This window comes from Dioszegia hungarica (assembly GCF_025882075.1).
Source record: "Dioszegia hungarica strain PDD-24b-2 chromosome Unknown MKK02contig_7, whole genome shotgun sequence".
Classification (NCBI taxonomy): domain Eukaryota; kingdom Fungi; phylum Basidiomycota; class Tremellomycetes; order Tremellales; family Bulleribasidiaceae; genus Dioszegia; species Dioszegia hungarica.
The window spans coordinates 777,181-805,001 of NW_026515769.1; the positions used below are offsets into that span (position 1 = coordinate 777,181).

At 57.3% G+C, this 27,821-nt stretch overlaps 9 protein-coding genes across 9 annotated transcripts; 3 read left to right on the forward strand and 6 right to left on the reverse strand.

Moving 5' to 3' along the window:
- Positions 1–23: 23 nt before the first annotated feature.
- On the reverse strand, positions 24–5,834 carry MKK02DRAFT_23592 (negative regulator of mitosis; the record flags this gene model as incomplete). Its single annotated transcript, XM_053086754.1, has 4 exons — positions 24–2,825; positions 2,860–4,092; positions 4,297–4,345; positions 4,417–5,834. The coding sequence occupies 4 exons, from the start codon at positions 5,832–5,834 to the stop codon at positions 24–26; spliced, it is 5,502 nt and encodes a 1,833-aa protein (XP_052947269.1).
- A 334-nt stretch (positions 5,835–6,168) lies between these two features.
- MKK02DRAFT_24257 (major facilitator superfamily domain-containing protein) lies at positions 6,169–8,085 on the reverse strand (the record flags this gene model as incomplete). Its single annotated transcript, XM_053086866.1, has 7 exons — positions 6,169–6,439; positions 6,486–6,668; positions 6,723–7,076; positions 7,125–7,229; positions 7,275–7,660; positions 7,707–7,792; positions 7,941–8,085. 7 exons carry the CDS (start codon positions 8,083–8,085, stop codon positions 6,169–6,171), a joined length of 1,530 nt encoding a protein of 509 aa, XP_052947270.1.
- Positions 8,086–10,076: 1,991 nt separating this feature from the next.
- Positions 10,077–13,182, reverse strand: MKK02DRAFT_43420 (uncharacterized protein; the record flags this gene model as incomplete). Its single annotated transcript, XM_053092411.1, has 11 exons — positions 10,077–10,504; positions 10,557–10,703; positions 10,759–10,939; positions 10,989–11,152; positions 11,208–11,216; positions 11,269–11,375; positions 11,432–11,593; positions 12,422–12,519; positions 12,606–12,771; positions 12,834–13,022; positions 13,079–13,182. The coding sequence occupies 11 exons, from the start codon at positions 13,180–13,182 to the stop codon at positions 10,077–10,079; spliced, it is 1,755 nt and encodes a 584-aa protein (XP_052947271.1).
- Positions 13,183–13,538: 356 nt separating this feature from the next.
- Positions 13,539–16,344, reverse strand: MKK02DRAFT_36440 (ribonucleotide reductase; the record flags this gene model as incomplete). The annotated part of the gene is made up of 4 exons (XM_053089425.1): positions 13,539–14,029; positions 14,073–16,017; positions 16,062–16,169; positions 16,276–16,344. 4 exons carry the CDS (start codon positions 16,342–16,344, stop codon positions 13,539–13,541), a joined length of 2,613 nt encoding a protein of 870 aa, XP_052947272.1.
- A 684-nt stretch (positions 16,345–17,028) lies between these two features.
- Positions 17,029–19,051, reverse strand: MKK02DRAFT_43422 (putative small nuclear ribonucleoprotein; the record flags this gene model as incomplete). The annotated part of the gene is made up of 7 exons (XM_053092412.1): positions 17,029–17,373; positions 17,422–17,550; positions 17,594–17,661; positions 17,709–17,826; positions 17,873–17,978; positions 18,025–18,488; positions 18,533–19,051. The coding sequence occupies 7 exons, from the start codon at positions 19,049–19,051 to the stop codon at positions 17,029–17,031; spliced, it is 1,749 nt and encodes a 582-aa protein (XP_052947273.1).
- A 284-nt stretch (positions 19,052–19,335) lies between these two features.
- Positions 19,336–21,276, forward strand: MKK02DRAFT_43423 (beta-lactamase-like protein; the record flags this gene model as incomplete). The annotated part of the gene is made up of 7 exons (XM_053092413.1): positions 19,336–19,398; positions 19,444–19,453; positions 19,505–19,570; positions 19,617–19,816; positions 19,861–20,143; positions 20,195–20,804; positions 20,850–21,276. The coding sequence occupies 7 exons, from the start codon at positions 19,336–19,338 to the stop codon at positions 21,274–21,276; spliced, it is 1,659 nt and encodes a 552-aa protein (XP_052947274.1).
- A 143-nt stretch (positions 21,277–21,419) lies between these two features.
- Positions 21,420–23,525, forward strand: MKK02DRAFT_36443 (putative aryl-alcohol dehydrogenase; the record flags this gene model as incomplete). Its single annotated transcript, XM_053089426.1, has 12 exons — positions 21,420–21,477; positions 21,828–22,020; positions 22,074–22,125; positions 22,179–22,243; positions 22,300–22,432; positions 22,485–22,611; positions 22,680–22,743; positions 22,802–22,881; positions 22,935–23,099; positions 23,156–23,244; positions 23,300–23,467; positions 23,493–23,525. 12 exons carry the CDS (start codon positions 21,420–21,422, stop codon positions 23,523–23,525), a joined length of 1,227 nt encoding a protein of 408 aa, XP_052947275.1.
- Positions 23,526–23,802: 277 nt separating this feature from the next.
- Positions 23,803–24,619, reverse strand: MKK02DRAFT_24246 (putative adenylyl-sulfate kinase; the record flags this gene model as incomplete). The annotated part of the gene is made up of 4 exons (XM_053086864.1): positions 23,803–23,939; positions 24,033–24,264; positions 24,314–24,531; positions 24,592–24,619. The coding sequence occupies 4 exons, from the start codon at positions 24,617–24,619 to the stop codon at positions 23,803–23,805; spliced, it is 615 nt and encodes a 204-aa protein (XP_052947276.1).
- A 660-nt stretch (positions 24,620–25,279) lies between these two features.
- Positions 25,280–27,344, forward strand: MKK02DRAFT_43426 (putative Dihydroorotate dehydrogenase mitochondrial precursor; the record flags this gene model as incomplete). Its single annotated transcript, XM_053092414.1, has 5 exons — positions 25,280–25,621; positions 25,686–25,817; positions 25,866–26,445; positions 26,492–27,282; positions 27,333–27,344. The coding sequence occupies 5 exons, from the start codon at positions 25,280–25,282 to the stop codon at positions 27,342–27,344; spliced, it is 1,857 nt and encodes a 618-aa protein (XP_052947277.1).
- Positions 27,345–27,821: the final 477 nt, after the last annotated feature.

Sequence of the window (27,821 nt, forward strand, 5' to 3'; positions counted from 1 at the left end):
TCGATACAATATATGAAATCCGATCAAGCAAGCCAGGCAGATACCGCCCTCCCCACGCTCTCCGCTTTCCACCCTCCCCCTTCGCGTCCTGCTGGCTTTCCATCATCCGCCAGATCCCATACCCTGCCAAGATTCGCCTCGTACACCTTCGCTACCTCCCTGGCTTTCACGGCCAAAACGCCTTGATCCGCGCCTGCACTCCCTTCCGCCCTGACCTTCTCCTTGACCGCCTTGAGCAGCGGCAGGCTCGGCACATGCTCACTGACGATCCAACCAGCCACCTGCTCCGCTTTCTCCCCCCAGCTCTGTTCCACCCAATACGCCCTCTCCGCCTCTTCATCCACCTCCCCGCCCTGCCTCGCCAGCGCAGCAAGGAATGCCGGTCTGAGTAGTGCAATCCGTCGCTCGCCTCCGCCGGGCGTACCGCCCGCATCCCACACTTTTGCATAGTAATGCTTGAGCATCTCAACATGCCTCATCCCCTCTGCACCTCGGTCGCCAGCCATCAAGCCCATATACACGCCGAGGACAAGCGGCTTGTCCAGCGTGACGCACTCGAGCAGGACGGTACGGATGAAGCGCTCGTAAGGCGTATCCCCATTCATCAGGCCGGCTAGCACTCCGTGGTAGGACGTAGGCGAGTGCTGCTTGACCAGCTCGAGCGTTTCCGCCGGGGGTATAGAAGGTGGAGACGCGGGCGAGATGAGGTCATAGTGTAGGTCGAAGCCGGTGACTCCTCCAGCACGGATGAAGATTGACCGATTGCCCTTGGGATCCGAGTTGTAGTCCTGGTGTCCCGCGCGTCGCTTGACGTGGATGGTACGCGTCCGAACCAGGGCCGCACGGTGAAGAGGATCCGTAAAGTCATAGACGATAGGCCAGTATCGCGGAGAATCCACCTCGATAGATACAAGGCTCTCGAAGGGGGCGATGAGGGTAGGGGAGATGAGGTTCTGGCTCCGGATAGTATCGCCCTCCCTGAGCTTGACCTTGATCGGGAGATATACCGTCTCTCCCGAGTCGACATCCCTGGCCATAAGACATCGAGGCTCCGCCGCTAGTGCCCAGAGATGGCGGAACGCCTGTGGGTACGCACGGTTGTCGTCTGGAGTATGCATGAAACGCGGGAAGAAGGCGATGCTCATGGCGGCAATAGCGAGGTTGCTGGTACCGAGCGTGTACTGGCCCCGCCCGAGGAAGAGGAGCCCGACCGACATGTGCATGGCCATGTGCGTACCGTACGTCACGCCGACGCCTTCTTGGCCGTGCGAGATCCGCAGTCGACGCAGGACCTGCAGCTCCCCGGTACCGGACATGACGCAGCATATCGCGATGGTCACCACGTTGAGCGCTTGCCGGGCCGCTGACCGCCGGATCTTAGCTTCGTACGCCATGCCCCCGGATCCCGCCGACCGACTGAGGACGTGGAAGAGGAGCATGAGATTGTTGTGTGCCATTTCGGATGCTGTCCCGGCAAACTTGAGCCCGATGGCAAGGCACGCGCCGGCGACGATATTGATATACGCCAAATCCGTGGCGAGCTCGAGACCGCCGACGCGCTTGTGCCCCTTGACCTGCGAGAGGATAAAGGACGGGAGCTGCTCCTCGATCCAGCTCATCCCAGCGTTGATCGAGTCCCACATGATCAACCCCCTTGCAAAGGTCCGCATGAGGAGTAGGTCGGGACGCATGAGGTCGAGAGCATGGATGCTTTGGGGTATCTCGAGGATATCGCGTATGTCCGTCCGATTGCTCTTGAGGTACATGAGCCCCAGAGCCAGCGTGGCTCCAGCCCCGGTGATGGTCGTGTCGATGGGTACCAGACCCTTGCGCAGGTCCGGGCCGTCCCCATGAATACACCGCCGCAGCCTCCCCAGCATCCGCCTGTCCACTTCAGACGCCGCCTGCCCGCCTCGTCCGAGCATGATGAGCCCGAAAGCAGCCGCAGCGGAGAACGAGTACGCCTCCTGATACTCGCTAAAGTTGTCGATCCCGCCCATCTCCTTCCGCCCGACCTCTCCGAGCGTGACTTCGGCCATACGGAGGTTCTTGCTGCCAGCGTAGACAAGTCCGAGGCCGACGAGCGCCGAGGACTGGACGATCGGCGAGGCGTTGAGCGGCATCGAGCCAAGGGGTAGTAGGGCGTGGGTGTGTAGACTGAGCGTTTTCGTGATCAAGATGTCCTCGCTGCCGGCGTATGACCCCGCCAGGCCGAGTAGGAGACCGACGGATGTAAAGTCGTGCCGAGCCTCCATGTACGGGAAGGCATGGTACGTCTTGAGCTTGCGCAGGTGACCTGTGAGGCCGAGACCGAGGAGGAGCCCGCCATGCTCCGGATTGAGGGGATTCGGCTTGTTCAGCACAATCCAGGCACTGTCGATGCCTTTGCAGTCGGCCGAGATGGATAGACCTGCCGATACGCCATTGTGGAAGCATGGCCAATCGACATGTTCCCCGTGGATCTGAGCTTTGAGGAGGGTATTGCTCGGCGAGAGCTTGACAGAGAGTTCGATGAGTGGGATCTCCCACAGACCCGTTATGGCCGTATTGCGAGTCCCGTACTCGAATATGCCCTGGCCGACGAGGACAGCGAGCGTACGTTGAGCGATGGTGTTGACCATGGACTGCTGGTATTGTCCCACCTCGGCATCCGAGCCATTCTTGTTCTCGAGGGCGATAGTACGGATGCGGCTCGCCTGCATGATACGCTCGACCTCGCGAAGTCGCCGGTCGGCCCCGAAACGGACGTGAGGGAGACCGAGCTGCTGTACCCGCTGGACCGTTCCGCGCATGAGATCGCCGACGCTTGGCATGCCCTCCAAATTCTGATGTCAGCTGCCGGTATGACGTTGAGCTTACATCATGTTCAGGTTGATCTGGAAGATCCGCTCCGCCACTCCTCTGTAGCTCTAAATCCACCATCCCTATCAACTCATACACTCCCCCTGCCATATCTCGCCTCGGCACCGCCTGACACAGCTTCATCATCTCCAGAATCGGCAGCGCTATACACGCCGGTCGATCCGCCAACCACTCCACACCAAGCTGGCGCTCAACCATGAACTGCACCGTCGCGTAAGCTCGATTTACGGTGTCTGTACCGGGTTGAGAGTGGGAGGGGCGACCGAGGCGGTCGAAGATCTCGCAGATGAGTTGGGTCTGGACGCAGGGTTGGGGATGGCCATACTCGGATGTATTGGAGAATGAGGTCGAAGGGGATGAGAACGATTTGAGGGGCCTCGATAGTCGGCGAGTGAGATACGATAGGATATCGGGCGGCTGGTCATAAATGTCCAGAAGAGAGGTGTCGACCGCATAACCTGCCGGATCAGCTACAATCATCCGGTTTGTCACAATGGACATACGTTTGTCGCTTAGCCTTGCCGTGTTTGACGGAGCGATCCGCATCCAATAATCCCACCAATCCGTCCTTCCCACTGCCACCGCCAAAGCCAGCACCACCTCTGCTACCCTCTTGAGATTCGACTGGCTTCCCAGACCGAGTCGATAGTCCTGACCGACCAGGTGAAGCGCCATCAGTGCACTCGGAATAAGCGCAGGATCGAGAGTAGGGTCGCCTTGCACGCTTTCGGTTCCCGGATGAGCCCGAGATGCTGCTCGAGACCGATGACGAGCAGCGAGGCGGGCGATGAGCGGATCCGACGAGTTCGTGCTTTGTTGAACGATCTTGTCAGACGCCGTTGACGCTACGCGTTCCTCAGCCAGTCCAAAGCACCTCCGGAGTGTTCGGTTGAAGACAGCCCATCCATCCCCGTCTGCCACTCCGCTCGCCAATATCTCCCTCTTCAGCGCAAAGAAAGCGTCTGCGGGCCAGGCATAGCTTAGCGCCTCCATAGCCTTCCTCGCCAGTCCCTCCTTGGGCGTGAAGTCCGCAGACCACCGCATCTTGTCCCCGTTTTTCATCACCGCCACAAAGTTCCCCTTCTCCCCTTCTTCTAGCCGCACTACCCCCGGAGCAGGATCCACCGCTTCAATGCCCTCACCAGGGTCCAGCCGCACATGCAGGCTTGATGCTAACTTTCGAGCTACATCGTCCCCTTCCGCCGAATTGGGAAGAGTGAGCGGTATGCTCTGCCCGAAAGAAGTGAGGATCCGGAGTGATCCGTCGGGCTCGAGATTGAGCGTATCGAGAACGGTCAGCCGGGTGGAGAGCAGCGGGACGGCGGACAAGGAGGGGAGGAGGGAGCGCGGGGAGATTTGCCATCGCTCGCCTTCGGTATGATGGGTCGCTTGGAAAGTGAAGAGTTGGCCGAGCGAGGGAGAGTGGATATTGACAACGACGGAAGAAGGGGAAAGATTGTCGGTGATGAAGATGGATGCCTCGCTCGGGTCAAACCCCCTGCTGGGTCAGCTTGAAATGCTACGCGGTAGAGTCGTCAGACCAAAAACGCTTACTCTGGCGGCGTCCAAGCCCATATTCTGTCCAGTACCACCTCACTCCGAACACTTTCCTCCCTGTCCAGGCCCATCAACATTGTCGTCTCCCTCAAATCCCACTCATCCGCTCGATGCAGAGCCGTCCGGACGCCCATGTCCACATCTTCGCGCATGACAACGCTCGCGCCTGACTCGCGCCGCTTCTCCTCGGCAGATGAGGCAACACGCGCCTTCATCTTGCCTTTGCTGATAGTAGACGGCAAGGCCGGTGCTTGGGGGTCGAGCGTCCGCTGTAATTCGCCAGGACCGGCGTGGGCTTCAATGGCTCGGGAGAGCCGAGGAGCGCGGCGTGTCGCTCGGTCAAGAGGGTCCGCGAGGCCGGATGTGCGGCGGTGTTCATTTGCAAAGGAGGAGGGATTGCGGCGAAGGGATGGGCGGGGTCGGGCTGGAGCAGGTTCGGGAGCGAGAATGTCCGACGGCCGCATTGTCCGTGGTGTCAGAGAGGGAGGAGGGGCAGGCTCCGGTATCGAGGAGATAGCTACCGCGACTCTGCGAGTGAAGATGAGTTGCCCCGTTTTGCGACTGTGCAGAATGACGATAGCCGGGTCCGCCGCCGAAAAGAGCACCGACCGATCCGAGTCGATATCGTCCGCATACAGCAATCTGTAGCCGTCCCCCTCGAGACCCACTGTCCCTTCTACGACCGCCTTGAGCTCCTCCAGCGGCCCCATGAGGACGCTCAGCCGCGGCTGGCGCGGCTTGTCATCCTCCATGTCCGCCAGCTCGTCCAGCGCAGACATGGCGCCTCCACCTCCAGCCTTGTGATCGATCCCCCAGAGGACGCTCTTGGACTTTCCCAGCCGACGCCGTTCCCGCCTGTCCAATATCCGCTGAACCATGACCCCTCCTTGTGGGAGTGGGGGTGCCCACGCCCGCTCGACGACGTATGGCAGGTGCACGCTCATGTCTTCGCCGGAAGGAAAGTAGATATGCGCCCGAGTCTGCAAAAAGACGACGAGGGCAGGCCCGCTGCCTTTTCCTGATGAGGTGGAAGTGAAAGGTTGCGGAGAGCCCCACTTTGCCGTATGCGAGGTATGGAAAGGGCCGAAAGTGTCGGACAGCCGAAGGTCGACGTCCTTGCCCTTTCCCGCCGGTGTAGCCTGGGAGGGGAAATGCGCAAATAACGCATAGGCAACGTCCTCCTCTTCCCTTTCGAATGAGTACTGCCGATGTACCTGCACGCCCCGACTCCATATGACGCGCCGCCCGCTCCAGACCAGCTCGTCCCCATCATCTCCGACATGCCTACCTCGGGTGGGCTGAGATGAACCGCCAGATCCGAATGTTGGATACCGGCTCGAGCTTGCTTCAGGTTGCCGGTCTAGAATGAGCGTACCGGGCGAGCTGGGCGATCCGAGCAGGCTAGCGATCAGCATGTTGTCGCTGATGCTGAGTTGGAGGATGAAGGTGAAGTTGAGGAATGAGGATCTGGTTCGCTTGACTTTACGCGACTGATTTGAGGCATTCTTTTGGGAGGGCTCATTTAAAGACTAGAAGGTGTAGTGAGCAGCCGGATGCTGTACCGCGAAGCTGATATGTCGGGGGACTGCACGTGCTGGCTGAACGAAGCCAAGTGCGAGATTCGTTGAGGCACCTGCCGACAGATGACATATAGATACAATTTTGATCCCCACAAATGCAAACTGCTTTGCACGCAAAGCGCACGCTCAGGTACCCCAGATGAAACCCGCAGATACCAGCACGGCCCGCTCAATGTGTGACCACCACCCTCTTCCCCTTTCCATCCAGTATTGGCGCCCGGTAAAAGATGTGGAACCCAACTAAACACGCTCCGCCCCAGGCAAACATGAACCAAAAGCTCGCACGGACATTTGCCCAGTCCTCGATCCCGCCCGGATGGATGGTAAGAAGTCCGGCTTGGACAGCTAGAGCGATGGCGTTGCCTGCTTGGATGGCGGTCTGAAGGATCGCACCGACAACACCGGCTTGCGAGGGCGGGGAGGTGGTCATTGCGCCGACACTATAGAGTCAGCTCTGATCAGACAGGTGTGTAATGTGAGGCTCACATGACTGAAGTCGCTGCGACATTGTTACAGAAGCTGCCTATTGTGGCCCCGGTGAAGCCAAACTTCCAGTATTGAGTTCCAACCTGTCCGTCCGAGTAGATGAAAAGCACGTATGCTGCCATACCGCCGATCTGCCCAAAGGTGTATGTGTAGCGAGGGTAAGAGCAGATGATGGGGAATGCGCTGTCTGATCAGCTCCGCCATACCACTACTCCGCAAGCATGACAGTAGACTTACATTAAGATCCCACTGCAAGCCAAACTGCTGATCCCCTCTGGTAGAATTCGCATCGCCGCAATGATACTCGAATCCCCTCGTTCCCGCACAAACACCTCGATCTGGGGTACCTGGTTGCACGTCCACCATGCCGACGTAAAAATCGCCAGTACAGTCCAGAGCGTGAAATTTGGGATCTTCCAGGTATTGGATGGAACCAGAGCGAGGTCGGCTGAGAGACGAGACTGCCAGTAGAAGAATAGGGGAAAGAGTGGAAGGGAGATAAGGAAGGGTGCCAGGAAAGAGGCTGTTCCGAAGCCGTACGAGGCGCCGAGGGTGAGACCAAGGATGAGTAGGAGGATAGCGACGAGCATGCTGCCTTATCAGCGCGCAACCCGGCTGATTGAGTGATTGCGCGCTTACAGCAGGGTACCTGGGACATCCAGCCGCTTCCACTTATTCGTGTCAGATGCTGCTTCTCCTCGTTGCTTTGGGAAAGCCTTGAGGGACCATAATGAAATTGGAACACTGAAGATCAGCCTCTCTCTCGACCAACCAGATAGTTCCACTCACATCAATACCGTCGTTATCCGGAAATACCACCTCCATCCGCTCAATTGCCCATCCGCCCGGATCAGCTCCACCAGTCCCCCGATCGGCACTCCCAGACTCGCGCCCAGCGACCCACACAGCCCATAGATTGTGAACGCCCGCGGCAGCTCGTCCGCATTGAAGACGGCGCTGATTAGCCGATATGACGCTGGAATGAGGCACGAGCCCGCGATGCCTGAAATGGCGCGGAGGATGAGGAAGGCGTATGCGTTTGTTTGGAACGAGATGACCAGGTTGAGTATACCCAGGGTGAGGAACCCGTACGCGAATACAGGCGTGGGCGAGTAGAGGTCCGAGACGCGACCCCAGAAGAGGAGGAAGGCGGCAAAGGTGACTGCGAAGGAGGTCTGGAGTGTCAGTTTACTGTGAAGTTGGGAAAATAGTGGGACTCACGATAATCCATGTTTGGGCCTCAAAGCGGATATCTAGGTCGAGCGCGACAGGTCCGGTCAAGATGTAGAATGCGCACACGCCCATCACTACATGATCAGCCCAATCTCATCACATGTACGCTTCCCCTTCCCGATAGCCCCAAAGTTGCCTTGCGCCAAACATCGTTCGCAAGGCGCGCTCACCTCCCCGCATTGATTCTTGCGCCGAGTTTCCAGCAGAAAAGAAACAACTTACCGTCAATGAATACCCCTAGACAGAACACCGCCAACAACAGATACTTCCTCCCCTGACTAAGCACCTCTCTTTCCTGCTCTTCCGTCCCAACCGGCGGCTCGCCGACCGTCGACTCTGACCGTCCCGTCCGTCGATCAGGCGACATCCCCGCTTTCCGTATCGACTTCTCCGCGTCCTGCGATTCTGACGAATACATTTCGTCTCCCTTCTCGACGCTCTGCCTCCTGCCATTGGGCGATTTGTCTACATCCCGGTCGATGCCAAGTTCCGGATCGAACATCGTTCTCGATCCGCTCTTCGGCGGAATGTTGGGCGCGACGATGCCTCCTGGAGCTTCGGCGGCTGCTTCCTGCGATAATTCGGGGCCTCTGGAGGGAGCCATAGCTGAAAAGACACGACCTATACACAGAGTAGATACAAGAAAGCAGAGGGTGGACAATGGAGTCTGAGATGTATGATTGAGAGATGGTTCAAATTTGACTCGGTTGAGCTAGCGGATTTTGGCTGGTCGGCTTGGTCCGATCCGGTCGGGGAAGGCTAAGGGTGGGGTAGTGGGGTACATGGGGCGCGGGGGTACTGAGCGGTCAGTGGCTACCGACCATGTTGGAGGTCTCTAGTGATGATCAGACGATCCACCGAGAGTCCTCGCTGCGACGGCAGCGTGAGGCCTTTGTCGGTCCCTCGTTCGTAGGGCTGGCAGCCATTCCACTATCCGCCTCCTTTGTCCTCTGTCGACCGTCACCCAACTTGTGCAGCGAACCGAGCAGGGGTGCACGAGGGTACTGGGTAATTGGCGTATGGCTGACCTCGGGGGCGACAGGGGTGGCACAGCGCAGTGGGTAAGGAACTGGACGAGTGGGCCAGTCTGGTACGTGAGGGACTGGGACTGGATCGGGACGGAACCCGACAGAGGGCTGGTCTCTGCTGCATTGGTGAAAGGTCCCGACGCTACTCTATTGCATGCAAGGCAGTATACTTTCCTGGAGTGAAGCAAGCCTACGGCTGCTCGCGTATAAACATGTCCCTTCTCCCCCCTCTCTCTGGCTCTTATGGCGACAGAGGCCGACCACGGAGTGCAGTTAGGCGCCTCATCAAGCGCGGCCCCTCGAAGACAGGTGTATGGTTTGAGCAGGAGATATGGGGGATGGAGGAAAGAGCCCTTGAGACCGACTCGTACCCGGCGTCGTCGGAGTGTATGGCGACCAGTTCTTTGCCGTACCCGGCGTCGTCGGGGTATATGGCGACCAGTTTTTCGCCGTACTCGGAGTAGTCATTTCGTAGAGGGTGTCACCGGAGGGGTTGTTCAGGATGGTGGTGATCCTGATTTCTGGCCGAGCCGCAGCTGTGGCGTTTTGTTGTCGCCTGGCCAGGGATTTCGCTATCGAATAACACGCCCACGTCCCCCAGACCTGAGCGAAGAGCAGGCATGGCACGGCGATCTAAAGGATGACAGAGAAAGCTTTGTCGACCGGCTGGCTATCTGGGAGGCTTGTCAGTATACCGGCAGACTTGCTGGATGAGTGAGAACCCACAGTGCAACTGCTTCGTCCCCCAGATGACCAGCAGCCAAACTGCGGCGGCAAGCTTCAGGGCCATGGAAACGGTGGCGCCTGTGGTGAGGCAAAAGCGTGTGAGGCCTGGAGACCATTCCAGCCTGTCTGAGCTCGGATTAGCATCGCAATGAAGAGGTGGGGCAGATGATCGATGATGGCTCACAAGAAAGTAGACCGAGGAAGACGACTTGTTCCAGCGTGGCCTGCAGTAGCCAGACTTGGCCCGTCGTGATCAGACTGGGATGTTTGAGCGCGTCCATGCAGTAAATGATCCAGACGATGGCGAATATCGTCACGAGATGGTGTATGAGGAGAGGAATCCGGAGAGTGTCGCGATATGTCAACTCGAATATGTCTGCGAGATATGAGCTTGGATGGTCAGGAGCCGATGAGCTCGGCTTACAAAGACCGCAGATGACGACTGCTGCGAGCCGGGCGCAATCGAGTGACTGCTCGCTATACTCGTACCAGACGAGTGGCATGCTGACAGCCTGGAGAGCCAGAGCGGCGGTTGTGTAGACGATCGAGAGGACATTTGATGTCATCAGCCTGAGCCTGCCGCCCAATCACCCAGTCGTCACACTCACAGACTACCGATGTTCGCTGGTGTACCCAAGATAGCTGTCTGAACACTCGGCTCCGATGAAGAAAGAGTCGAGAGACGATCGCCGAGAACCAGAGGAGGAGGGTCTGCTTGGGTGAGTACTGTTCCATTATCTGGGTCCCCAGAGAGACCCACGTATAACATCGCGACGCTGGGAAACCATCCCATAGTGAACGGGTGGGGGACGACCATATTCGCGTTGACGAGCTCGAGCATACTGTGGTCCGAGATACCCTCCATGGATTCCGGCGAATTAGACGTCGGTGCGATCCAGGTATGCTCGTACATGTCCTGATTAACGTTCTGACTGTAGTTCCTGCCCAGACACATCTTGCCGCCTGACATGAGCCCCGATCGCAAAAGATGACTCATTGGAGACGCCAACGTGGGGACAGTGCTCATAGGGCCTATACTTGAGCATCGCGGTGTGCATGTATCGACAACCTGTCGTATCTTGACCCAGCTCGAACGGCTCGCCAAAGGTCCGATTGTAAACGAGGAAGTTGAGGCAATCGTTCGTTGAATCGTACTGTCTGTTCGCAGGATCTGTACAGTATTTGTCGTGCTCTGAGCAGATGTGTCGAGCCGCATGCAAAGTAATGAGCTCTGACATCATCAGCCATTTACATAGTATAGAGAGGGATATGAGCAATGGACATACCCTGTTGTCCCATCGATCCCGCCCGTACGTGATTCTCCTTCTCCAAATCAGGCATCAACTTCGGAATGACGTCCTTCCAGAACCAAGCAAATCGACGAAATGTCACGTCGTACTGCTGCATCTGGTTGGTCTTGCGGTCAAAGGCGAACCAGGCGTCGAGCAGTATAGGGAGCGTGATGTTCTGCCGAAACGCTCAGCTCGGCACTACCGCTATCATCGACTACACTCACCTGTTTGAAGTAGGTAAAGTCGACAATGTTAGAGAGGGAGACGATGTTGTCTTGTATAGCGAGCGACTGGAGTTTCCCTGATATCGGTACGGGAAGCAGAAACGTGTCTTGAAGATGTGCGTTGGTCTCGTTGACCTGAGCGAAGAGGCCGAAGATGTATTCCACTTGGATGTCAGCTGGACATCCGGCCTCTGGCCTGAGAATTGGTGGGAGGCATACCGTTGAGTTCTGTAGCTTGTCAGCACGATTGACCATGGGAGCAGCCAGCGGTGGCACTCACCATCTCCGATGAAAGCGGTCGTCACGTCCACACGCCCCTTCACATCTGACTGGAAGATAGGATACTTGCCACTCGCCGCGATAACGCCGTTGCCGGGATACAAAAAGCTGCGAGATCAGCTCGTATATCCTCCTTCGACCGATGGGACGATGAGAAGACCTACTCGGCGGAGAATGTCTCCACTGTGGCGAGCCAGTCCGAGGGTTGATGGGCGTACACACTGTTCGTTAAGGTAATGACGAAGAGAGCCAGCTCGACGAGGGGGAACAACATGACGGGCGAGAGGTTGGAGGGGTAGGCGGTAGGAATCTTCCGAGGATCCGGCCTGATATAGCTAGGTTGCGCGAGTCGCTAGTGTAAAAAAGGGGTACGACTTACTGGGAAGGATCGCCCCGCCGGTAGACAGCCTGGCGTCGATCAAAGCCATGACGATCCGCAGGACTACCTGTGAGACGCTCTCACCGTAGTTGCGGCTACATTGTGTGAGCGGCATCCGCTGATGGGGCGCTCCAAAACGACGATCGCAAGCCCTCAACCTAGATTTCCGGTCACAAGTCCTTTGGACGTCATTAACGGTATTCCTGCCTGTGCCGTGAGTGCCGATGAAACGTCTCCAGTGTCTCCAAATTAGAAAGGACGCACTCAAAGGTGGAAAGCGATCGTCAGAACCACGAGCTTGTGAGTTGCAAGGATGCACTTGAGTATCTCCCTTTCGTCGACCTCTGATCTACCCTGATGAAACGCAAGGCCAGCGGTCGAGGGGACCGGTCCCTCCCAGACTCGCTAAGCTACCCGGGTGCGCATGCGTATTCCTTCTCCTTTCTTGAGACGTCAGAGTAGAGAGTCAGAGTCAGTGCCGGTTAGTAAAGACCGGATGAGGTAGGCTCGCGTGACACAGATACGGACGGGTACACATGACGCTTGCGCGCGAGGGACCATCGGCACCGCCATGGAGGTCATTGCCGAAAATAAGTCCAGCACAACTGAGAGAGCCGTTTGTCCATGATCTGAGATACGTGAGGCTCTGGTCAGTGGTCAATTGTCGCGGACCGTTTTAAGTCCGAAGCGTTGCTCACATGTTCCGGTTTTTGCGGCAGCCCCAGCGTCCCCCGCAGCACATACATTGCCCTCGCCTCCTTGAACCTGTGCCTACTCGGGTACAGAGGCATCAAACCCGTTCAGCAGAGTCGCGACATATCGATACAGTCCCACATAATGGACAAGCGAGATCGCTCCGTCCCGCCCGAACGTCTGTGACATTAGTCCTCGCCCCCTTGGACCCTTGCCCCCTTGGCGCCCTGTCCAGCCATGCCATCCAATCTGGGACCGGGACTCACCTCCAAAGCCTCATCCCACAGCTCCTTACTCAACGGCCCCTTCTCCTGCAGCGCAACAGCCACCTTGTAGGCCGTCAACCGCTTCCCTTCGAACGTGGAGGGGCATTTCCCAGCGAGGATTGAGTCGAGCTCTTCCCTTTTGAAGCCTGATACTGGCTCGTGGGCACTGGCTCCTTAGCTCCTACCATATACCCGGCCCTGGTCCGCAAGCGTCAGATGAGAGCTCACTAAGTCTCATACTTGGCCCCCGTCGTAGCGCCCACCACAAGAATAGCCGTCTCCCTCGCCTCCGGATCGAGGCCCCCTATACCCGCCACGGACCCCGTGAGCTGCATATACGCCTTGGCTAGCTCGGGCGTGTGCAGGATGATACCAAAGGGACCGACGAAGCGGCCTTGGTCATCTCGTGCTTTGAACCTGGTCCGTCAGCACCTGAGTCCAGCTCAAGGGGGACAGAAGGAGAAGAGACTCACGCCCCCTTAAACTTCTTCTCGGTGTAAGAGGCGAGGCCATCGTATACCTCAGTCTGAGCAGGGGTGAGCTCGGAGCGCTCGAGGAGGCCAAGTCGGTCTGTCATTTTGCAAGTGAGTGGTGAGGGCGATGTGTGCGAATCAACACCGAGATGTTATGGTTGTGGAATCGCCGGCAATCAAATCAAGCGGGACGCGTTTGACCGGCGACGTCATGGCATGACCCAGTTCCTGGTCGTTAGAGAGCGACCACCATGAGCCTCTCATCCGAGCAGAGCGGAGCCAGAGCTATAGGCAGAAGCAATGCATACCAGGACCAGAACGAATCAAACAAGAACAAGAAGAGAAAGAAAAAAGGTGTGCTAGATACAACAGCCCGAAACGCCCTACCAACCTCTAAAGACCTCCCTTCTAGGGGTACCCCACCGAGTCTATCTATGACCTATCTCATCCACCGCCTAGCCTATCCCGAGCACATCATGCACGCATCCTTGTTATCGATCGAGCACTGGAGGGCCGCCTCTGCGCGCTCGTCCGCCCTCCGCTTGGCCTCTTCATACGTCATCTCCTCCTCCTCGCTCGGACCGGGTGACGAGTCCCGCTTGCTGACCGACTCGGGCACCGCCTCGGGGCCCTTGGGCGCCGTAGTGGCAATGGAGACCTGACGGAGGGGGGCAATGAGCGAGTTGACCGATGTTCCGGCATTGGGCGTGGGTGCAGGGACAGGGAGGGCGATGGCCGCGCTGGCTGATGCCGAGGCGGTAGCGGCGGCAGCAGCGTTGGATTTGGCCTGCTTGGCGGTCGAGGCGTCAATGGTGAATTGGATAGCCTGCGCCGAGGGCTTGGTGCGGAGGTAGTAGATACCGGTCTTGAGCCCGCGCTTCCAGCCGTAAAAGTGCATGGAGGTGAGCTGGGAGAAGGAGGGGTTGGCGAGGTGAATGTTGAGCGATTGACCTGGCCATTAGCGAGAGCACTAACAGAGCCAAAAAATACTCACTCTGGTCGATAAAGGCAGCACGGTCCGCCGCGAGGTCAATGACGGCCTTCTGACTAATCTCCCACACCGTCTTGTAGATCGACTTGAGGTCGGCGGGGATGGAGGGGATGTTCTGGATAGAACCGCCGGCGGCGATGATGAGATTCTTCATGTTGTCGTCCCAGAGACCCAAGTTGATCAAGTCTCGGAGAAGCCAGGGGCATACGACCTGGAAGTCGCCAGACAGCACGCGCCGAGCGTACAGCATGGACGTGTACGGCTCAAAGCACTCGTTCCATCCGAGGATCTGCGAGGTGGAGGCGGTAGGCATAGGAGCGACGAGGAGGGAGTTGCGGACGCCGTGCTCCTTGATTTGGGCGCGGAGGGTAGTCCAGTCCCAGAGATCCGTGGGGACACGGCCCCAAAGATCAAACTGGAGTTTGCCCTGCGACATGGGCGAGCCCTCGTACGTCTCGTACTTGCCCAGATCCCGAGCCATCTCGCATGACGCCTCAAGGGCGGCGTGGTAGATGGTCTCAAAGATCTGTATGTTGAGCTCCCGAGCCGCGGGCGACTCGAAGGGCATGCGGAGCGCCATAAAGGCATCCGCAAGACCCTGGACACCGAGGCCGACGGGCCGGTGGCGCATGTTGGAGTTTTGCGCCTCGACGACGGGGTAGTAGTTGCGCGTAATGACCTGGTCCAGGTTCTTGGTGACGACCTTGGTGATCTCGTGGAGCTTCTTAAAGTCATAGACCCGCTTCTCCATGTCGACGAACGCGGGGAGGGCGAGGGACGCCAAGTTGCAGACGGCGACCTCGTCCGGAGCCGAGTACTCGATGATCTCCGTGCAAAGGTTGGACGACTTGATGGTCCCGAGGTGCTGCTGGTTGGACTTGGAGTTGGCCGCGTCCTTGTAGAGCATGAAGGGTCCGCCGGTCTCGGTCTGGGCCTCGAGGATGGCAAACCAGAGCTTCTGCGCCTTGATGGTCTTGCGCCCCTTGCCCGCCTTTTCGTACCCCGTGTACAGCTCCTCAAACTTCTCCGAGTGGACATCCGCCAGTCCCGGGCACTCGGCCGGGCACATGAGTGTCCAGTCGCCGTCCGACTCGACCCGCTTCATGAAGAGGTCGGGGATCCAGAGGGCGTAGAAGAGGTCACGGGCGCGGACCTCCTCCTTTCCGTGGTTCTTCCGGAGGTCGAGGAACTCAAACACGTCCGCGTGCCAGGGCTCGAGGTAGATGGCGAACGCACCGGGACGCTTGTTTCCGCCCTGGTCGACGTACCGCGCAGTAGCATCGAACGCACGCAGCATAGGGACGATACCGTTCGAGTACCCGTTGGTACCGGCAATGTAGGACCCCTTGGCGCGGATGTTGTGGATGTGGAGGCCGATACCGCCTGCAGTCTTGGAGATCTGCGCGCAGGTCTTGAGGGTCTCGTAGATACCCTCGATCGAGTCGTCCCGCATAGCGACGAGGAAGCAGGACGACATTTGGGGGTTGGGGGTACCGGCGTTGAAGAGGGTGGGGGAGGCGTGGGTAAAGTACCGCTCCGACATGAGGTTGTACGTCTCGATAACCTTGTCAATGTTGGCGCCGTGGATACCGACAGCGACACGCATGATCATGTGCTGGGGACGCTCGACGATTTTACCGTTGACCCGGAGGAGGTAGGACCGCTCGAGGGTTTTGAAGCCAAAGTAATTGTAGGCAAAGTCACGGTTGTAGATGATGGCCGAGTCGAGCACGTCCTTGTTGTCCATGATGATCTTGTAGACATCATCGGCAATCATGGGCGAGTGCTTGCCGGTCTTGGGGTTGGTCCATGAGTAGAGGTTGTGGACGACCGAGGAGAAGACCTTTTCAGTCTCCTTGTGGAGGTTGGAGATGGCGATACGCGCAGCGAGGATCGCATAGTCCGGGTGTTTGGTGGTGAGGTACGCGGCGGTCTCAGCGGCAAGGTTCTGATAGTCAGCGGGAGTTGGGGAAGAGTGGTGAGTAGACTCACGTCAAGCTCGACGGTGGTGATACCAGCGTGGATACCCTGGACGACCTTCTGGGTGATCTCCGCGGGTTCGACGAAGTTGGGGTCGAGACCGTAGGAGAGTTTGTTGATCTGATCGTCAGCGCATGTCCAGGGTAGAGGAGTGGAGAAGCGGTCGTGTCGCTAGGCAGCCAGGCTAGCAACGCGTCGAGGGACAGCGGGAAGGATGGGCACTCACGCGAGCAGTGACCTTGTCAAAAGCGACCGGCTCTTTGCGCCCATCGCGCTTAAAGATCCACATAACCATGTTGGCCGATGTCTAGTGTGGGTGGGAGGGGAAGTAAAGGGAAGGGGAGGTAGAAAAATGAGCGTGAAGTGGGCAAGTCGCGTCGGACGATCTGGCTGAGTCAGCTGAAAATTCGATGTCAACTGTGAGGTATCTAGGTAGCTTATGCACTCACAGAGGTGTCCGAGTGGTGTACTAGCCTTGATAAGACTAAGAGCTACAGATGATCAGACTAGGGGGGGATAATAGTGGATAGAAGGGAGAAGTATGAACGAGAGAAGAGGGGGGATATGGTTTGGACAGGCTAATAGGTCGGCGGGATCGAAAACGGACGCGACGCGCGCTGATAAATAGTTACGGCATCAGGAAATTTCGATACACGCGTTCTGATTGCGGCCCTGACATGATGTGGACACTGAAGCAGGCCGAGGAGGGGCATCCGGCATGCTCGTGTGGGTCAGTTCGGCCGACATGGGTTCACAGAGCAGTGCGGACGCCCCCCTATCGAGCTGCTTTCCAAGTGTAACCACCGCCGAAGCGTTGCGTATCCTTACGGGAACGACGCCATGTTACCATGTAACGCTTGTCGCCCATCGTCACTTACTACCCAGCTATCTGAAGATGGTCCGAAAGAAGCTGCATGGTATCACAAGAAGAAAGAACAAACAAAGAAAATCCCCATATCGACACTCCCCCTCCCACTCCCTACGCAGCCACCTCCGACTTGCGCTTCTTCTTCTTCTCCTTCTCCCCACCTGCCGGCGCTCCCCCTGAAGCTGCCGCTGCCGCCGCCTCCGCGGCCTTCTTCTCCTTCTTCTCCTTCTTTCTCCGCTTCCTCTCCTCCTCAGTCTCGCCCGCTTCCGCAGCTACCGCCGGTGTCGCTGGCGCATCCACCTCCATCGCCTCCGACTTGCGCTTCTTGTCCTTCTTCTCCTTCTTGACTTTGGTGGGTTTGGTAGGGGTCGATACGAGGCCCGCCATCGCTGCGAGTTCGGGGTCCATCGGTGCTGATACTGCGGCCTTCTTGTCTGCTTCGACCTGCGATACCGCCTAATGTTATCAGCTTGTAGTTCATATGGTGATCTGGAGTAAGCTGACCATCTCGATATCCTCCGGCTTGACATCTCCATCCTCATCGTCATCGTCATCCTCCGCGTCCAGGTCGGCAGCGATAGCCGTCAAGGCTTTTTGAATAGCGTCTGCGTTCTTCGATACTGGTGCGCCAGTCTGATAGTCAGTTCTTTTCCTTTCTGCAGAGAGGCTAAAATACCTCAAAGAAGGCTAATCTCTCCTCGACCTGAGCCCGCAGAGCCTCTCCAAACTTCTTGGTCGGTACGTCTGCCCATCAGCTCGGATCACCACAACTGAGAAGGCATTGAGCTCACCAGAGAAACAGTCGATACGGCACGCAATCGAACACTTGTTGGCCAAGAATCGTGATATTCTTCCCTTGTGCTTTGCGCCGGCACGTCCGATAAACCCAGAGTGGAAGATGAGACCGTACTGGTGTATCAGTATACATCCTTGAAAGCACAAGTAAGGGGCCAACCTTTGGTGTGTTGCCCTTGGTCTTGAGGGCTCGGAACAGGGCCTTCTCGGCACCGAGAATCTGAACCGTCGACGCGGGGTACTTGGCCAAGTTGGTCAATGAACCGCTGGAGGCTAAGCTTGGTCGCCCTGTGCGGTCCTGGCTCAACTTACGCATGGCTGATCAACCTCGCGGCGATCGTCTCCCCAATCAAAGCCGCCAAGTTTGGCGCCACCACATTCATCTTTTCGACGAGATACCTCCTGAGACTCTTGCGGTACTCTGCGAGCCTGACGACCCGCTCCGCAAAGTTGCTAATGTTGATGAGATCAATCTCGCCAATGTCGGATCCCATACTCGCGCGCGAGGCGTCAAGGACGTTGCGTGCGCGCATGGAATCGTCGTCGAGGATGGCCTGGATATCGGGGAGGGAGTCGTCGGTGAGGGTGGTCCGGTCACCAATGAGCACGGCGAGCTGAGCGTACTGGTGCGAGTCGGGAACGAGCTTGTACATTTCAGGGAAATGCCAGCCGTACCATTCCCGACAGCGCATGGAGAAGGTGTTGAGGTCCTTATCGAGTTGGTCGGAGAGGGAGATGGCTTGGATGATCATGTTGTCGGACCGGTTCACGTTGAACTACAGGTCAGTGACACACAGACTCCCGAAGAAAAAGGGCTCACCTTGACTTTACTCCGAGAGTAAGAGTGACCCAACCCCAACTGCGCAATCGCCACATCGCCCTTCTGCATCCCCTCCTTGCTCAAAATCTTCTCCTGATGCAGTCTCGCGCCTCGAATCAACTCGAGCGCCCGCTCTCCCGTATCGCACGCAATCCCCATCTCTCCCTGGATAGCACCCGCCAATCCCCTTTCCGCCACGCCCAAGATGACCGCACTAGCCTCCTTGTTGCTCTTGCCTGCCTTGCCAGTCCCAGCACCGGGAATGATGAGGTTGAGCAGCGACCGCAGGTGCGGGTTGAGAATACCCTCCGAGACGTCGTTGGCATTTTCGAGTGCCTGTGCGGCGGATGTGAAGGGGATGAAGGAGGCGAGCTGGACCATCCGGCTGAACGCCGAGTAGTCGGTTACTGCATCCTGGAGTGCTCTAGACTTGGCCGCGATTTCCTCCTGTTGCGAGACCGAGAAAAGGGCGTAGCCGCTGGCTGTTTCGAAGAGGAAGTGGGTGAGCGAGCCGGACATTGTGACTGGCTCTGTATAGATGGTAGTGTAAGGTGTTCCTCTGCTGGTTGAGGATAGGTAGCTGGTCGAGGATCGCTCGAAGATTTCGAAAAGGTCCAATATCTGCGCAAGGAGTTTCATGTATTTCTCCTGGGCAGATCTCGGCGATCTCCGCTTGGTGACCAGGCTGAAACGCGTACGTAAGGTGAAACAAGGGGATCTCGATCTCGATCGGCATGCCCACCGACAGGACTCGAGATTTCGGTCTGCCTTTCTATCCCAGCTTGACCATAGCACAAAGTACCATGGTATCGGTATTGCTAGACAAGGCAAAGGCCAAGCGTCAAGCTCCTGTATCGGTACACTTTGTAAGTGATCCGCATCAACGGCCGTTGCTGAGCTGACAGCTCTAGCTCGGGACATGTAGCGGTGTGTCCAACATCAGATGGTAATACAGGGGAGCTGATCAGATAGGCGGTGGTCCTCTCGTCAGTCGGGCATGCTCTTCGCTAGCGGTAGACTTTGGCAATGATATATGGAGTTAGTCCGTCTACTCACACCCCGGTGCCCCAGCTGACAATCATAGTATTCGATGCCGCCGATGGCACCACCGGACGTCTACACCAGTCCTCCTTGAAGATGTCCAATATCTCCCGGATCTTCATCACGCACATGCACGCAGACCATACTCTGGGTCTAGTATCCATTTTGACGCAGATCATGTGCGGCGTAGGCGTCTCAGCGGCGGATCTCGAGCGTCAAAAGGCCAAGGGGACAGATCGAAAGGTGAGCTCAGGGTCACTGTACCAGGGAACAAGCTGATACATCAGGCGGACATCAACATCTTTGGTCCGGTTGGGCTTCGGAAACTCATCAGGACTTCGCTTCAGCTGGTCGGCGCGACCTTAGCGGGAGCTTATGCGGTCCATGAGTTGCTTGGGGCAGACGAGGATGCGTCTGCGGGATGCTCGGCCGAGGAGATGTTGGTGAACGAGGCGGTGGGTAAGGATATTCGAGCGTCAGAAGAGGGTGTCTGGGAGAAGATCATGGACGAAGGTACAGGGAAGGGAGGGAGGGGATGGAGTGTGTCTGCAGGTCCTTTAGATCATCGAGGTGAGTACGCTTTCTGGCTCTGCTTGTACGCAAACGAAACTAAGCATACAGTCCCAAGCCAAGGTTACGTCCTGAACGAACCAACACCCCGCGAACCGCTCGATACCGCCAGCCTCATCCCCATTCTCACCCAACATGCCGCTGCTCTCAAACAGTACGATCCGCCTGTCCACCACCCCCTCTCGGTTCTTTCCCACCTAACTTCTCTTCCCCCTCCCCCGCCATTTGTCCTTCCCGACGGATCATCTCTGCACCCACCCCCACTCTCCGGCCAACCCCCCCGCAAACTCGTCATCTTTGGTGACTGCAGCGGTGGAACTCCCAACTCTACATTCCAAGCCATGTGCGCCGACGCCAGTCTGCTCGTACACGAATGTACGAACGCGCACATTGCCGAGCCCTACCAAAAAGGCGAGAAGGGACGGCGTCTACGCGTGGGCGGGCTGGAACATAGCCTGTTGAAGAAGAAGGAGGTGAATATGGGGCATCCATTAGGCGAGGAAGCGATCAAGGGTCCGAATGTCGGCGAGGATGCGGAAAAGAAGAGGGAAGAGGTGCAAAAGAAGGCGAGGTCGAGGGGTCATTCGACGCCAAAGGAGGTGGGCGAGTTTGCGAAGGCCATAAAGGCCAGGAGGGTGGTCATCAATCACTTTTCAGCAATGTAAGCTGGCTGTCTCGCAGGTCGTGATGCTCAGCTGACATGCAGGTTCCCATCCCCGCGATATCACACTTCCTCCCCATTCCCATCCCTCTTATCGCCCACTTCACCCTTCCCCGCGCCTACGCCCTACCCCATGACACACTCGTCGGACCCACCAATACCGCCCCTCCCTCTCACATCCACCGAGCTCCACACACGGATAATTATGCAAAATATCGCCGATCAGGTTAATGAAGTATGGAATGGCGATGGCCTCGGGGAGGTGCAAAGGCAGTGCGTGCCAGCGAGGGATTTCATGGTTGTGCGGATACCGGGACATGAGCTTGACGAGGTTGAAGTGGACGAGCAGGGTGAGATGGGGAGGGAGGTGAAGGAGGTGATGGCGAGTTGGGCGGAAGATGGGGGTGCATGGGTAAAAGAGGGCAAGGAGAAGCGGTGGGTTGGGGTGTCGGAGGCGCCTGGCGAGACGTAGCGGGAATCTGTGTGGGAGACGCCTTATGCACCAGACATATCCCGACGCAGGACCCACTGTAGGGGCTGCCACTGCACACTCGTTATTCCTATGAACGGTTGGCTCTGGCGGCACCTGGCTCACCTTCACCCTGAGCTGCCTCCATGCCTCCACCGGCCTCCACCTCCATCCTCCATCGATCATCTCCACCTCCACCGTGCCGTCATTCTTGCGGCAATGTGCCACACCTCCACCCATACACCGGCACTAGGAGCCGAAGATAAAGGCTGACTTGTGAAGTCATGGATGCGCCGCCCCCTTCTCCATCATTGTCACTCACTAGAACATCTCATACCCATACTCCCGACCTTTCAAACACTTACTCGAACACAAAATGGTCAAGCCGTACGAGGAGAAAAGTGCGGCAGACTACGAGCCCGAGTCAGCGGACACGGGCCGTGCAGGTACGTCCCTTGCATCCCTGCCCTCCTTCCCCTTCCCCTCTCTCTTCTGCCCGCGATTCCACCTATCTCTCGGACAGGACACCATGTGCTAATGGCGCTGACAAGTAGGCATGGGCGACATCTTCAAGCCCGCCCCCAAGCCTGACTCGGAGTTGCGCAAGTACCGCTTGCTTAGCCCTAGTGCAGGCGTGCGCGTCTCCCCGATCTGTCTCGGGGCGATGAGTCTCGGAGACCAGTGGACCAAGTTCATGGCTGGAAAGTTGGACGTTAAGGAGGCTGAGGAGTACCTCGACTACTTCTAGTGAGTTGCGCGAATACCTGAATGGCGTTTTGACCGCGGCTGAGACTTTACAGCAAGGCCGGCGGGAACTTTATCGACACTGCCAACAACTACCAGGACGAGCAGGTAAGCTGACGAGCTCCTATCAGCCATAGGTACATCAGCCAGCTAACGTTCAGTCCGAAATGATCGTTGGAGAATGGATGGAGAAGCGCGGCATCCGGGACGACATCGTCCTCGCCACGTGAGTTTTCCCCCTCCTCCCTCCTCTACCTGAGCCTTAGCTTACCCTTTATCAAGCAAGTTCACCACCTTCTTCCCTAATAGACACGCCCAACAGTGGACCGAGAAACGTATCGGAGTCAACTACGTCGGGAACGCCAAGAAGTCTTTGAAACACTCGCTCGAGGCTTCGCTCAAGAAGCTCCGAACGGTGAGTGTCCTGTCCAATCCCTCTGCGGTCAACCCCAGCTGACCAGTGAAAGGACTACATCGACCTCCTCTACGTACACTGGTGGGATCACTCGACGTCCATCCCGGAGTTGATGCAGAATCTGGCCGAGGTGGTGCGAAGCGGCAATGTGTTGTACTTGGGGGTGTCGGACACGCCTGGTGAGTGCTTTTTTGCCTTTTCTTTGGCTCAAAACCCGGTCGGACCGTTGGATGAGCTGATCGGGTAGCTTGGGTCGTTGCTCAGGCGAACGAGTATGCTCGTGCACATGCTCTCCCGCAATTTGTAGTCTTGTAAGTCATACTTGACATCCGCGCTCTGAAACATGAGGAATGTAGCTCATAGTTTCAGCCAAGGGCTTTACAACTACGCCGTGCGGGACATGGAGCGCGACATTATTCCTATGTGCAGGAACAACGGCATGTCTATTGGTGAGCTTTGTCCTTGCCGATAGTCGATATAGGGATCCAGGCTGACACATTAGCGCCCTGGGGAATCATGGGTCAAGGTCAATTCAAGCCAGCCGAAGATCTCGCCAAGAAGGGTCTCCGTGGTGGAGCGACTGAGCAGTCCGCGGCCAACAAGAAGATCTGTGATGCTCTGGAGGAAGTCGCCAAGGAGATTGGAGGGAACACCAAGTTGGCTCACGGTAAGCTTTCCCAGCCTTCTTGAGATCTGCAAGGGTGAGCAGAGCTGACCTGACAGTTGGTATGGCCTGGGCGAGGCAGATGTACTCTGCGACATTCCCCATCCTCGGCGGAACCTCAATCGAGCACTTGCAGAGTAACATCAATGTGAGCTGTCTCTCCCCGCGTAGCCTGGGGGACGCTCAAAAGCTGATACAACCAGGCGCTCAGCCTTACCCTCACCGACGAGCAGATGGCCAAGCTCGACAAGGCCGCTCCGTTCGACCATGGGTTCCCGACTGGCCTATTCGGGGTTGACCCTAGGTTGCTCCCTGAGCAGTCGCCCCAGTCGCCTTTGCTTCTCCAAGTGTGTATCAGTACTTGGCATGGCGTGAGAACTTGAGCTGATAGAATAGGCTGGGCATGTCAAATACCCCAAGGCCGTTTGAGCGTCGCGCAGGGTCGTGAACTTTTGAGTGGAGATGGAAATGTGCAGAAAATTGATGCACCGTATATATACATGTGTCGCCCGCGACAAGCATTCAAGTTTGTCGTCCCTCGCAGACAACGTTAGGGATTCTGCCAGCTGATCGCTGCGTCGGACGTCTACATCCGCACGGTTCATCAATCAATCTGAATCCAAAATGTTGAGCTGGTGAGAGGCGAATGAGCACACAGCATCAAGTCGGACCGTGAAGAGGCCTATGCTATACATTTGGGACTAACTTACGCCGAGGTCAAGCCCTTCTTCTCGAGGTACTCGACGATCTGCGCAACAGCTCCAGCAACGTCCACCTCGTCCGTCCGGATGTGGATCTCGGGGTTTGGTGGGGCCTCGTACGGTGCTGAGATCCCCGTGAACTCTGTACAGTCAGCACATACCCCTGCCGTCTTCTCCTCTGCCTTTTCCTCTGATACCCCCTACTTCTTGCTCCGCAACGTGACTCATGACTCACCCTTAATCTCCCCAGCCCTGGCCTTCTTGTAAAGTCCCTTGGGATCCCTCGACTCTACCACGCTCAACGGCGCATCCACAAACACCTCAATGAACGGGATCGGTCCAGGCTTGTGCTTCTCGTGCAGCTCCCGAGCGAGCTGACGGTCCGAGACGTAGGGGGAGATGAAAGCGGTGACGGTAAGAGCGCAGGATTCCGAGAAGAGCAGCGAGACTTCTCCTATCCGGCGAATCTGCAGGTCAGCCCCAGCCTTTTCGGCATCTACTGCTTGACGGACGCACGTTCTCCACACGCGAAGCAGGATCAAACCCCAAATCCTTGTTGAGCCCAAACCGGATGTTGTCCCCGTCCAGCCGATAAGCGTGCAGGCCCTTGTGCAGGAGGTGCTGTTCCAGCGCGGTGGCAATGGTGGATTTGCCGGAGGCGGAGAGACCAGTGAGCCAGATGGTAGCTCCTTGCTGCTTGAGGAGCTTGGCGCGCTCGTCCTGGGTCACGGCGCCTGATTGATCAGCTCAGCTCAGGCTTTAGACCGATGTGCGAGAAGAACCGGTAAGCTCACCCTCGTGGAAAGTGATGTTGGTGGCCATTGTAGATGCTGAGGCGCTGATCCGGTGAGTGTAATGGGTGAGCTGTTCTGGAAGGTAGCGTTTGTTAAGTGATGATCAAGAAGATGCCTCTGATGAGCCTCCTGCTGTTCAGAAAAGTAGAAATCAATCACGTCATTGCCGGTCACGCGCTCTTCCAAATTCACTTTACGAGATGAGGAATGTGGCGCAGAGACTCTAAAGTTTGTTCGGGCTGGACAGAGCCTCCCTCTCTTCTCTCACCCAAGAGGTCGGCGTTGAATCAGATAGGACTAGACAGTGAGTGAACAGTAGTACAGATGTCTTCAGTAGTCCTGTACTGATATCCGAAGCTGTCGTGGGGGCTACGGGAACCTCTATACAGCCTATCTCCGAGTGATACTTGACGAGCGATGGGTGTATTGTGTCAGCATATCATACACGATTATGCAGATCGCATGAGATGTGTCATATCCTTTGAAAGCCTCTCTTCGGCGTACAGTGCACAGAGCAACTACACGAAGCACCTTGAAGGTATGGTCAGCTCTGAAACACGGTGAAACTGGGCGCGCACGGGTCAGCCTCTTGCTTATGTAACCCGTCATACCGCTAGGCGAAGGCGGCCGCGGCCGGGAAAAGTCGCAGCTAGACTTCACGTCTCTACTCTTTCATAGCAAGCCCATCATGAGCGCATCCAGGGCCTTCCGACCGCTCGGGCAGGCCTTCAGGCCGTCAGTCGCGGCTCACGCCCGAGTAGGGCTCTCGACGACCGTTCGGCAAGCGTCCACGTCGGGCCCGGCCGGTACTGCTCGTCGGTTCGTCAAGACCACTATCCTCCTGGCATCAGGCGCTGCGTTCTTGGCATACCACTATGATTCCCGGTCAATGCTACATGACAAGATAGCGATGCCATTCATCCGACTCTTGGACGCGGAAGACTCGCATAAGCTGGCCATCAAGATGTTGGGGAATTGGTGGATACGTCCGAGGGATAAGGGCGTTGATGGGCCAGAGCTGCAGGCTGAGGTGAGCTATATAGATGCTTCAGATCTGTCTCGATGGTCTGGCAGGAAGCTGACTCGCTCTCCAGCTCTTCGGTCTTCCTATCTCGAACCCCATTGGTATGGCTGCCGGATTCGACAAGGACGGAGACGCTATAGATGGGTTGTTCGACCTTGGATTTGGGTATGTAGAGGTCGGAAGTGTGACGCCGGTATCTCAGGTAAGCAGTGATCTGAACTCTCGAGTCTGGACTGTCGCTGACGAGCAGCCCGGAAACCCCAAACCTCGCTTCTTCCGCTTGACAGAAGACGACGCCGCCATCAACCGATACGGCTTCAACTCACTCGGTCACGCCCACATGCTCGCTTCGCTCCGAGCCCGCGTCCGTGACTTCTCCCGCTCACATCCCTCCCTCTTCCCACCACCTACCAAAGGTTCCATCCCCCTCCCTCCTTCCGGTCTCCCAAGATCACTCCGTCCGGGACACCTCCTCGCCGTCAATCTCGGGAAAAACAAGACATCCCCGGCTGACTCGAACGACGACTATATCCGCGGTGTCCGGCTATTGGGACCATATGCCGATGTGGTGGTCATCAACGTGTCTTCGCCCAACACTCCCGGTCTGCGGGCGCTGCAGGGCAGAGAAGTGCTCGAGAAGCTGTTGACGGATGTGGTGGAGGAGCGGAACAAGATCAAGGTGGATGGGCTACCAAAGATCGCGGTCAAGGTGACGTGTGATCTGTCAGAGGAGGAGCTGGGGGATGTGGCCAGTGCTGTACGAAGCAGCGGGGTCGAGGGTGTCATTGTCAGCAATACGACTATCAAGCGAGACCTTGGGTTGAAATCAGGTGAGCTAGCTCGATACTCCCTGCTTGAGCCAAGCTCACGCGATAGCAAACTCGTCCCAAGTCGGCGGTCTCTCCGGTAAACCCCTCTTCCCTCTCGCACTTCAAGCAGTCAAGACGCTCCGACCCCTCCTCCCTCCATCCATCCCCGTTATCGGCTGCGGCGGTATCGCCTCCTCTTCCGACGCCATCACCATGGCCCGCGCCGGAGCAGCCACCGTTCAGATGTACACCTCGTTTGCATACCGCGGAATAGGCGCGCCCCGTCTGCTCAAAGATGAGATCTCGGCGGATCTGGTCCGAGACGGGAAATCGTGGAAGAGCGAGATTGGGGCGGACTGGGCGGATAGGGAGATGGGATGGGACGAGAAGAGGCTGGAGAAGGAGAGCAAGGCGCTCAAGGAGGAGGCGGAGGACCTGGGGCGGTTGTTGAGAAAGTCGAGTGAAGAGAAGGATACGGCGAGGTTGATCAAGGAGGTGGAGGCGGCGTTGAGCGGGAAGCGGGTGTCTCAGCCGGATAGCTCGAGCACGGGAGGCGAAGCGGCAGAGGGAGGAGCGAGGGATAATTTGGCGGGCGCACAGCCGGGATCTCCTTCCGCCCAGCCTGCGGGAACACCAAAAGCGGCGGAGGGTGGTGAGAAGTCCGCACCGAGCGCAGCATCACCGACACCAACGGATAAAGCGGTCGAGGCGCCACAACAGGGAGGTGTGCACGTCAGCGAGCCATTAGGTGGGCCACTGGGTCCGATCGTGGTACAGCAGGTACGGCAGGTGGACGCGCCGTTTGTGCCGAAGCCGAGCGCGTTTACTGGCGAGGTCCGGGAGGGGAAGAGGCGGTTGGTATGATCAGCGGTGGTGCATACATCCAACACATTTGCACTGATACTCAGCCTCCAGGCTAGCAGGTTGAGCACATGGAGCCTGACTGATTTTTACGTTACTGCTGCTCTGTGTCGTTAGTGATGGCCTCCATTTCAGCCCAAGGATTTCGACAATCGTCTATAGCGAATGCCGCTGACTATTGGCCTGTGGAGGAAGCTAATCGCTACCCGATTTGTGTCGACTACGAGGCCTCGACAGAGAGTTACTGACAGTTGTCAGGGGTAAGGTTCTTCCTTTGACCAAACAGCCGTTGTAACGTGCAAGAGGAAATGACGAGAGTAGAGATAATGGCGAGTGACGCCGTTTCCTCCCTTTCTCTAAGACGGGGCGCCGTACATGGTACGCAAATTACCAACCATGTACCAGCACTTCATACATCCCGGTCTTTGTTGGACCAGAACGCCTGTGACTTGTTTTTTTGATAGACAGGACTACCTGTGCTAAGAGTCCAACGTTCAGGGGCCAGGTCGAATACACAGATATCGATCCGTGGAGGC